This window comes from Falco cherrug, chromosome 1 (genome assembly GCF_023634085.1).
Source record: "Falco cherrug isolate bFalChe1 chromosome 1, bFalChe1.pri, whole genome shotgun sequence".
In the NCBI taxonomy this organism is placed as follows: Eukaryota; Metazoa; Chordata; class Aves; order Falconiformes; family Falconidae; genus Falco; species Falco cherrug.
The window spans coordinates 120,363,164-120,374,288 of NC_073697.1; the positions used below are offsets into that span (position 1 = coordinate 120,363,164).

At 54.0% G+C, this 11,125-nt stretch overlaps 1 protein-coding gene across 3 annotated transcripts; it reads left to right on the forward strand.

Annotated features, from left to right (window-relative positions):
- On the forward strand, positions 1-10,362 carry USH1G (USH1 protein network component sans). 3 transcript variants are annotated; one of them, XM_027816863.2, is made up of 3 exons: positions 1-462; positions 8,015-9,256; positions 9,956-10,362. In XM_027816863.2, exons 1-3 carry the CDS (start codon positions 299-301, stop codon positions 9,957-9,959), a joined length of 1,410 nt encoding a protein of 469 aa, XP_027672664.1. In that variant the 5' UTR covers positions 1-298; the 3' UTR covers positions 9,960-10,362. The 3 variants fall into 3 exon arrangements, with proteins under 3 accessions (XP_027672664.1, XP_005447341.1, XP_027672665.1); XM_005447284.3 differs by having other exon boundaries at positions 8,015-10,362; XM_027816864.2 differs by lacking the exon at positions 1-462 and adding an exon at positions 3,768-3,887 and having other exon boundaries at positions 8,015-10,362.
- Positions 10,363-11,125: the final 763 nt, after the last annotated feature.

Sequence of the window (11,125 nt, forward strand, 5' to 3'; positions counted from 1 at the left end):
AGCCCGATGCAGTGATGCTTAATTGGAGCTTTTAATGTGCGGTTGAGCTGGTGATGGAAGGTTTGTTGTGAGGAGCTGTCAGGTCAGGGCCGGAGGATGCTTAGGACCCAGGGAAGCGCTGGGGAGCCTGGCTGGCTGGGCTTGGAGGAGCTCCTGCCTCCCAGCCAGGACTTCTCAGGTGTCCTGTCGGAGCTGTGCCCGGCTGGCCCTCCTGGCAGCTCCCCCTTCCCCACATCCATGCCCACCCTCTAAGCCCCCCTGGGCACCCATGCGCTCGCCCGGGTGACCGCTCCGCACCATGAATGACCAGTACCACCGAGCAGCCCGGGATGGCTACCTGGACCTGCTGAAGGAAGCCACCAAGAAGGACCTGAACTCGCCGGACGAGGATGGCATGACCCCCACCCTATGGGCTGCCTACCACGGCAACCTGGACGCCCTGCGCCTCATCGTCAGCAGAGGGTGAGCACTGGCGAGCACCCAGCATGGGTCTGGGGACAGGGTGGCTGGGACCCCTCTGTCCCCCTTCCCCGCTCACAGCCCAGCGTGGGTGCAGGTCCCCCTCAGGATGATGGCTTCTGCCTGTAACACCCCCGCTCATACCCTTCCCTCTGCTATTTTTCTCTCCTTGCAGTGCTTTGAGTCTCACCCAAGGCTCCCGATGACCACTCTCTTTTCCCAGCTCCTCTGACCCTATAACCACTCCTGCCCCAAGCCCTGCCTGCCGGTCCCCAGGTGGGGCTGGGTCCCCCCACAAATGCTTTCAGGTCCTGTGAGGACAGGCAGAGCTGAAGCGCAAGCACATTGGGTTGCTGCCATGAAAAAAAACCCTTTTAAATGATGGGGCAGAAAGAATAACAGCTCCTTCTGTCCCAAGAAACACACGCGTCGAGAGATGTGTGCGGTGCCAGCTGGTAGTAGGGTGACACTTGTCTGTTTTACTCAAGTGAGGTCTCAGTATGTGACCCTCTGGGCAGCTTGGAGCCCAGGAAATTCAGGAGCAGGTTCCCCAAGATTTCTTTAAGCCCAGTCTCCCCCACTGGGGCTGCTCGATGCTGCTATGTCTCTCGGTACCTCATCTTGGGCTGCCAAATCTGAGGGTCTCTGGCTCCATCAGCGCGGATGTGGCGGAGAGAAGGGCAGGGGACTGAAGGGGGCTTGTCGGGCCGTCGGGCTTTACATCTTGGTGCTGGGGGAACCTCACAAGAAGGTCTGTGCTGAGGCCAGGTCTGCCATACCTAGCTCGCTCTTAAGCAGTACGTGGCTCTCCTGTTCTTACCAGCCTCCCAAGGGAGCGTGTGCTGCGGTAGCTTTTCTAAGCGCGTCATCTAAGGGCATCCGAGATGGGGTGGCCTCTGCCTTGTGCTGAGAGATTGGTGGTGGTACTGGTTTTGATTTATTTGTTTCTAATATTGAGGAATAGTGCTGAGGCCGGCAGCTTGGGTGTACGTCGTGCCTCCTTGGAAGAGCTTTGCTTCTGCATGTTGGGTCAGGGCTCGGTGGGGCCGCCAGGTCCCAAGCAGGGATTTTCTGTGTCCACCCTGGGCTGTGTTTGCAGCCCTGGGACCTGGCCAGCCGCATCTCCACTGTGCCAGTTCCTGGGCTCTCGGCATCTCCTGATACTCTGGTCTGCTTGTGCAAAACCTTCAGCCATCTCCCCTGGCCCCAGCCAGCTGTACTTACAGGCAGAGCTCACACACACATTGCTGTCTTTCCATTGTACATTATATTCTTTTCACATCCTGGGATCAGAAAGTCTGTGTCCGCAGTCACTCTGAGAAGTCCTGGAATGCCTGATGCAGTAGGAGTGTGGGCAGGAAAAGATTATTTGAGTCCAGAGAGGAGAGAGCAAGACATTGTTTTGAGTGGTGCATCCTGTGATGCTTCCCTGGATGAGGGCTGTGACCTGCTGCGTACTTTCCAGGAGAGGCTGTGCCCAGCAGAAACCTGCTCTGAGCTCCTTCTGGGACAGGGATTGCCACCCAGGGCCAGAGAGTCAAGGACAGGAGCTTTGGGGATGGGACCCCAAAGTTAGAAATGGTTCCAAAGATTCTTTGATGGCCAAAAGGCCAATCTGAAAGGCCCGTGCCATGGATGAATGCCCCTCCAGAAAGGTGAGGGGCATTCATCTGTGGCATGAGCCTTTCAGGATGACTTTATATCTCTTTATATCATTATATCTCCTTATATTGTTCATCTCCATCACAGGACACCCTGCAGCACCACTGCCTGCCCTGCCAACCCATGTGTCCAAGCCAACAGTTTCTGCCTCTCCACGAAGCCCAAGAGCTGCTTTTCCACGGAGGGGCTTCTTTATAAATTCACATTGATTTTAAAGGTCCTTGTGGGCTCAGTCATGCCCGAGTGCAGCTTGGCTGCTGTTTAATTAACAACCTAATATACATTTGTTCCTGTCAGGGAAAATAGCCTGGCAAACGCCCAGTGCCCTTTATGTGATAGATGGTGGAGCAAAGTGTGCGTGTCTGTGGGGCTGCAGGATGCTTTTACATCCGTGCATCCATCTCCATGTGTCAGATCCTCGGCCAGGACCATGCAGAGAGCAGTGAAGCCTCCTTGCCCTGCCGCTTAGCTCGGGGCAGGGGCAGGCACACCTCTGCTCCCTGGAGCTGGCTGTGGGTCTGCGGGAGGCAGGAAAGCCCCAGCCTGGGGACAGCGGTGCCAGAGAGGGGGAATCATGCAGGACCCGGGACAGCCCGTGGGTAGACCCTGTAATTTTCTGCTGGTGCTTAGGACGACGTGCAGTGGTATTTAAGTCTTGTTCAGAGATGAAACTTAATTCCGTGTTGGGTATGTTACTATTACACCTGCACTATAACAATTGGGATGCAAGAGGGAGGACCCCTGGGTGTCCCAAAATGTCAGGGTATTTCTTCTGGGGCTCTGCTGTCAAAATTTTCCTCATTTGGCATGGAGAGCCCTGCACCGTGAGGCAGGAGAGTGTGGGACCGCAGCGTGGAGTGGTGCCTGGGGGAGCAGAAGCTTTGGGGCTGGGCTGGCTCCATGCAGGGATGGGGTGGGAGGCAGCTCCACGGACTGCTTAGCCCCTGACTGGGTTGCAGGGGGATGCTGAGGTACAGGGGGTGATGGGGGAGTATAGGGGCAGCAAGAAACACCGAATCCTCCTTGCCAGCGGTACTGGTGGCCAGACAAGCCTGGAGACTGTGTGCTGGGGCCAGGCTGTTGTGGAATGTCTTAGTGAGGCTGGCCAGAGGCACCCTGAGCAAGCAGGGCTGTGGGAGGGGGGCTGCTGGGGGGAGGGGGGGAGCAGCTGGGGGCAGGAATTGTGGCGCTGGTTGTTGTGCCCCACTGCAGGCCAGGCTGATGGACACCTGGGGTTATCTAGGCTCTGTCACCAGTGAAGGAGCCTTGCTCATACGCCTGGTGGTCAGCAAAGCATGGTGTAGAGCTGGCGTGAGGAGGGGGAAAGAAAGTGTAATAGATCCGTTAGTGGATCCTTGAGGAAAGTTTATCGTCTCAACCCATGCAGAAGGGGTAATGAAGCAGGCTTATTGCTCTGTCCATAACGGCTGGTGATGTGTCTGTGCCTCCGTGCCAACAGAGAGACGGTTTGGGATGCAGGGATCGTTGGTGGCTCATCCTTCTTGTTTGCAACACAAAAAGCCTTTTTCTTCCTGGTGGCTAGACTCCATGAGGGGAAGAAAACTCAATTAACATGATGGCTGGGAAAAGACAGGCCAGCTGGCATTTGGTATTGCAGCTTTTCAGAGGCAGTAATTGTTCAGCGTGGTTTGTTATGAACTGCTGCGGCAGTGCGGGCATCAGTGCAGCTCCAGTTAACCACAGGTCTGGGGGCCTCAGCTGGGAACGGCCAGGACTTTCTTGCCTTGGAGTGGACCACAGGGGAGGTGAGGATGTGTCTTGCTGTTAGACAGGTCCGCAGTCAGCTCTGTCATCCAACGTTCCTTTGCAGAGGCGTGCCTCAGTTTCCCTTCTTACAAAAACTGGGGTCACGGATTCTCTGGGTGTTAACGGTGGAGGGGTGCGAGTGGCTTTGGAGTAGCTGGGGGGACACGAGATGGCTCCTGACATCAGCCAGGCTGCTGGAGGGAGTCACATTGCCCTGGCTGGGGCAGGGCTGCAGCGGAGGTTGCAGCAAGGCACGTGAGGGTGATGTGCATCCTCTGCACGCCACAGGGCTGATGGCCCCGCGTGGGAGCAGCGTGGCCGTGTCGGTGGGACCTGCCCCTGGGTGCTGCCGTGACGAGAAGGTGAAGGAGCCGGGTGGAGGCACCTGAGCTGGCTGCTTGGAGTCAGCGTGGCATCTGGGCATGGCGAAGTGCTGAGCCAGTAGACGTGCCCCTAGGCGCTGTCAGCGTGCAGCCGGCATTAATAACCACCAGCAGCAATGACTGCTAGCCCAGCTTTCTGCTGGTACGGGGGACAGAGCGCCTGGAGATGAACCTCACCTACAGCGTCTGTGCTTGGGGGATCTGAACTTGGGGAAAAGCCGGATCCTTAACCTACCACCACCTGGATAAAGCTTGGGATATAGGACCCAAAGCTCTGCTCTGGATGCAAAACCCCAACTTACCTAGTCTTTGCTTGGGTCATTGCCCCGACTGACTGCGCTGAAGCTGGTGGGCATTTTTCCTCAAGCCATAAATGATTTTTTTTCCCTCTTCCTATATCCAAAAATGTTTTATGGGCACCAGAGACACTGCACCCAGCTGGCTCCTGGTCTGAGGGCCCGACCCTTTGTGCACAGCCGTGAGCCAGGGGGTGAGCCAGCCCATTGCTATCAGAGGAACTTCACACGTGCAGCCAGGGAAGGACGTATGTAGGTGCCGCTGGCTGGATTCCCTGGCTAATTGGGATCCTATGGGAGAAGTGGAGGGGAAAAACCGGCAGGAAGGGAGTGAGTGTGCGTGTCACAGTGCAAACACGATGACTCAGGAGATGCACATGTCCACCTAAGGGGCCCAATTAACAGTGTTTTTAATAATGATTATTACAGGAGTTGACTCAGCACTTGAAAACGCTTTGAAGCTGAGAAGTGCTGCACTTTACACCTGTCATTAAAATATGTTCCCACTTAGTGGACCCTGCAGTCAGCATCTCCTCGTGTGCAGCGCCCTGGAGGTGAAATTTTGCTCAGACAGATACCTGCCAGTGGGAGGGCCTCATGTTTATTATCTGTGCTGGATCAAACACCTCTGCTTTGCAGGTCACCATTCTTCTTTCCTTCTGATGCATTTTTAGCGCCTGCGGCAGACATTTATAGGGCGAAAGGACCTAGGGATCTAATTTTGCTTGAATACTCTTGTTTCTAGACAGCGGCAATGTCCAGGGAAAGCTGGGTTTGATGCTCTTTCCCCTCACTTACTCTCTGAGGTAGTAAGAAGCGTGAGGAAAGTAGACCCTTAAATATGAATCCTGCAAGACCTCTCTGGCTCTGCCCTTTGCCACCTGAACCAGAAAAACGTGAGGACGGGCCCTGGGATGTACTTCATGGGTCGAGCATCCATACACTTGGCTTGGGGAGCAGGATAATTTCTAGTCAGTCTGCTGGTAAGTCACTGCCCACATCATGAGTCCATATACGTGTTGGGACCCTCACGGTGCTCATCTGCCCACATGCTGGGCACACATGTGCCATTCAGAGCGCACATAAACAAACAAACAACCCTTCACGCGCTGGAGTCCCACCGCTAGCACCGGCAGTTCCAGTTTCACTGGCTCTTTAATCCAGCTCCATCAATAATTTAATCCTCTCTTGCAATTCATCAAATATTTATCCCCCCATGAATTTCCCAGCCTGGACATGTCACTACGAGGGTAGAGGCGAGGGCTGGGGAGTTACCACTCCTGGAAACTCGGCTTTACCACAATACTGGCAGCTCCCTCCTCTCCTGCTGGCTTCATGGCTCCTCAGCCCTGTGATCTCCTGCCCTTCTCCTCCCTAGCACCCACCTTTGAAACCTTCTCTGCTGCTATGAGAGATGTCAAAGGCTCTGGATACGAAAGTCCTGCAGGGTTTGTGGGTGTTTCGGCCCTTACACAGTTTTGAACCTTTTGACTAACTTGCTGAATTAGCCAGCAGGCTTAAGGTTGTACTTACTAGGTTTCTACAAATTTTGTGTAGATACACACATGGTGGAGCTACTGGTGATGCTCCCAGGAGGGGAAAGCTGAGTGCACTTCATGGCAGCTCTCGGGGAATACAGCCAGGAAGCTCAAGCTCTGGGTCCAAGTATTCTCCAGCTTAACCTTTGTCTGTGTTGCTTCTGCCTTTTGCAGCATCATTTCCCTTCAGTATTACATAGCTGAGATGGTGGCAAAGTCAGGATTGCAAACTACTCACAGCAGCAGCCGGGTGGCTCTGCTTCGGCTCCACTGTTCCTGGGAACATTGTGCCCAGAGCGAGAAGGTGGGAGCCCACCTGCCGCATGGGAGGAGGGCGAATGTGCTGGGCAAGGCTGTTACTGGGTCTCGTGCATGGGCACTGGTGATGGAGATGCAAAGCGTCGAGGGAAAGAAGCCCCTCAGCTCCTGGGGTCTCTGTGCTCCTTCTCTGAAGTAGTTTTCAGACTCTTTCAGGTGAGACGGGCTGTAGCATGGAGCACGTGGGGTTGGGGAGAGGCTTCTGAGCTCTGCTGCTCCCAGGTGTTGTTGACGCGGGTCCTAAAGCAGCAAGGAGCAAAGCAAGACAGGCTGGAGGGCTCAAGTGTGCCTTTGCCTTCCAGGCTCCTGGTGCCACCAGGGTTTGGATCTGAGGTCTTCATGGTGGAGGAGCAGTGCCCGGTTCCTCTAGAGCTCCTTGAGATGGTGGTGTGGGAACGGGCAGGAGCTGCGCAGAGCCAGAGCTCTGCCAGAGCCCTGCTGCCCACGAGGAGCTGCTCTGGAGGGTGGTGGAGCTGCGCAGCCTTAATAAAAGGCTTTGCCTGATCCATCTGTGTGGAGGGAGAGCGCCTTGTTGACAGATACCGCTGCTGGCTGCATATCATTAGCACACGCGCTCAGGCGAAGGCTGGTGCCAGCAGGGGTGTGAACTAGCTCCTGTTTCAGCAGATCGCAAATACAGAGGAATGTCGGGAGAACAGACTTCCCTTGGATCCTAGGTTTGTGTTCGCCCCGTCACGGGAGGTAGGAAGCATGGGCAAGCGGTGGTGCCGCGTCAGCAGCTTGCTGGAGAAGAGGCCGGCACGGCGTGAGAGGAGATGCTAATGGCAGTAGTGGAGTGCCTAGCTCTTGAGGAGTGCAGAAACCTAATCTCCACTTTCTCTGAAACTGGATTCTCAGGATGTGCTAATACCAACGCGCTTCAAGCCATGCAATCGAGACCCAGCGTGCTACAGCAAAAAACCCCACAAAAGCCCAATGCCAGCAACTTTGCTCTTGTTCTCCCCTGATGACTTGCCCTCTTGTGCCCTGAATTTCCCCATGTGCCAATGAACAGGAGGGGGGGGAGGGTGCAGCAGCTGCTGGGTTTCAGAACCATTGCTGAGGATGGCCGTTTCATGGTGGTGCTACCATCGTGGTGTGACCCCATGGTGCCCCACACAGTATGTGGTGTATAGGGAGGTATTTGGGGATGTCTCTCCGTGGAATCTGAATGAAGCCAAGATTTGAAGATAGTATCTGAATTTAATGGGATGCTTGAGATTTGAAATTTTATAACAAGCTTAAGGTCTTAGCTGGAATCAGCCCCGTATCTCATTTCTGGGCTATTCAAAAACTGGCTTGCCTTCCACCAAGAGTTGGTTTGATGCAAGAACGTATGTCTCCTGAGAGTTAAATTCTTGTCATGGAAATTACTGCAGACTTGCTTGTCAGGCATGTGATTTCGTGTCAGTGGTATAGCCCTCCAGAAGACCCCCTTAAAATTAAGCTGTGGGCGGCAGAGGAGTGTAGGTTTACATTTCAAGGAGGCAACAGCTGGTGGTGCTGATTTGCCCCTGCACAACTGGGAATACCTCGGCAGAGTCTGACAGTCATGCCTGCATACTAACCCGCTGTTTTTCTTGTTGTTTAGGGGTGATCCGGACAAATGTGACATCTGGGGGAACACCCCTCTCCACCTGGCAGCAGCCAATGGCCACCTGAACTGCCTCTCCTTCCTCATCTCTTTTGGGGCCAACATCTGGTGCCTGGACAATGACTACCACACCCCGCTGGACATGGCAGCCATGAAGGGGCACATGGAGTGTGTGCGGTACCTGGACTCCATCGCTGCCAAGCAGAGCAGCCTCAACCCCAAGCTGGTGAGCAAACTGAAGGACAAGGCTTTTCGGGATGCAGAGCGGAGAATTAAGGACTGTGTGAAGCTGCAGAAGAAGCACCACGAAAGGATGGAGAAACGGTACAGAAAGGAGATGTCGGATAATTCGGATACCATGAGCTTCTCCAGCTATTCAAGTAGCACCTTAAGCAAGAAGTTCCAACACATGTCTATGGTGACTTCCCTGCCATACTCACAAGCCACCATCCATGGCACAGCCAAGGGAAAGACGAAAATACAAAAGAAGCTAGAGAAGAAGAAGCAGGTGGACGGGACGTTCAAGATCTATGAGGATGGGAGGAAAAGCGTGCGGTCGCTGTCTGGCCTGCAGCTGGGGAATGATGTCATGTTTGTGAAGCAGGGCACATATGCCAGCCCCAAGGAGTGGACTCGGCGTAATATCAGAGACATGTTCCTCACGGATGAAGACACTGTTTCCCGTGCCATAAGCGACCCGGGTTTGCACATGGACTCAGCCCACTCGGAGGTCAGCACCGACTCTGGCCACGACTCCTTATTCAACCGCCCCGGGCTGGGCACCATGGTGTTCCGGCGCAACTACGTCAGCAGCGGGCTCTTTGGGATTGGCCGGGAGGATGCTGGCACGCTGGGTGAAGACAACACAGATGGGATGGGTGTCAAACTGCGGAGTCGCCTGCAGCGCTCGCCAAGTCTCAACGATAGCATTGGCAGTGCCAACAGCCTGCAGGAGAGGAACGCGGAGGAGCTCCCCTGGGATGAGGTGGAGCTGGGCTTAGATGATGATGACGAACCAGACACCAGCCCTTTGGAGACTTTTCTGGCTTCCCTGCACATGTTTGAGTTCATCTCCATCTTGAAGAAGGAAAAGATTGACCTGGAGGCCCTCATGCTGTGTTCAGACAACGATCTGAAGAGCATCAATATCCCATTGGGCCCCAGGAAAAAGATTGTGGATGCCGTCCAGAGGAGACGACAAACTCTGGAGAAGCCAGATGTCATTGTAGACACTGAACTGTAAGTAGAAGAATTAAACCCTTGAGCAGGTGGAGATGTGGATAATGTAAAGTCTTGTTTTCAGCCCAGTTGGAAGAGTAGGAGTCCAGGTAACCTCAGGGCTTCTGTGTGTGGGCAAATTCCTGCTTGTGTGGAAACGATGAGAGTTCGAAGAGGTGGCAATAGTGTTAGTTTGTTACTCAACAGCCCTAATGTGGCTGGGCAGGACGTGAAGCTCTTGTTTTGTTTCATAACCTATATGAATGCAGCCTGCTCTTGTGGTCTGGTTCTTCTGAGTCCCCGTAGCTGGGATTTTCAGCCACACTCAGGCTTGTCTTGACTCTTCGCCTTTTGAAAGCATTAGGAAATCAACCACAGCTCCCAGTGGGAGCGGGCTGACAGCAGTGCTCAGCGGCATTGGGAATCCTTCCCCAAATGCTTGAGATCTTACTCAGACCTTTGGAGATTGCATGTCTGGGTTGGAGTTGTTGCTGTTTTATGGCATTTCCAGGGTTTGGTTGGTTCGGTTCGAAGGACCGTCTGCTTGCCATTAGTGTGGGTCTCCCCACTGTCATATCCACTGACACCCCAACCCGCTGCGCTGCTTGGGCTTCCTAGCCTTCAAATACCTGTGTGCTTCTTGCTGGTTTTGCAGGCTTTCATTACAGCTCAGGCTTGGATCCTCTGGGTGCTGATGGATTTTTCTCTTTCCCTTTGCAGATAGCAGCATCATCTTTTTTTTATTATTATTTTTTTTTTTTAATGATCGAGAAGTAAACCCAGTTCTAAGTTGCCAGAAAACATAAGCCAGACTCCCTTCCTGGGGCAGCTGAAAGCTACAGCCATCCCCACCAGTCCCTCTGGACTGCTCTCCTGCTCCCTCACTCTGCTCCTTGTCTGTGCAATGCTCCCGGGCGGTGGCTGGTACGGAGGGATGAGTGCTGAGATCGGATCAGGCAGCTCCAACCTGCCAACCTTGAGGGGATGATGGTTGCCTGCTCACTGGAGGAAGAAGTGTGCTGCACAGCTGCCTAGGACACTGTGCCAGCACAGGCTGCGAGACCACACGAAGCCATGAACAGAAGGAGATACATGATGGTATTTTCAAAGGGACCCAAAATAAATCATTACAATCCATTCTTTCTTGAGAAAGTGGTTGATTTGGGGTTTGGGCTGGAGGGGCAGAGGGATGGAGAGTCCTGGTCTCTCTCCTGGTTCTCAGTTGCATTGTTTGATGCTGTGTTTTTGGAAGGGAGTTTTGATTACAGTGGCTTGGGGCTGTTCAGCTTCAGACGAGCCAGCCCTGAATTTAGTCAGCACGTTTGTGAGTCCAGCCTGTGCTGCCTTGAGGACAGCAATCCAAAATGAAGCTGGGGGTTTGAACATGTCAGTAGTTGCCTTCCAGGGGTCAAATGGCTGTCCCATGGAGGCAGTGCTTCTGTCCCATCTCTCTAGGGCACTGAGCTGCATCAGCACTTTGTGTGTGGAGCACTTCGACTTTCACCTCCAGGATCTTCCCAGGACTGAACTGGGCTGCAGCCCAGAGCCTCTTCCAAGCACCCCTGATGCATCGGTGCTCAAAATGCAGCTCTGCACCCTGATGTTAGGTGTTCTGCACAGACCCATTGCAACTCTCGCCGACCACTGCGCTCTTTCTGAGCCCTCAGCTCCACTGCACCGTTTTACATACATGATCTAGGGCTGGCTCCTGGGTGGCAGGAGTGTTTCTGGCGTGCAGCAGTGGGATGGGGACCTGGGCAGTGACATATCATGATGGGAGAGAGTCAACAGCCCCTTGCCACGGAGTGCTGGTAATGTGCCTGTTCAGGCTGTGATACAAACTACCAGATCAGAGAAATGCTGCGTGTTGTTACTGGTACTGCTTATCCA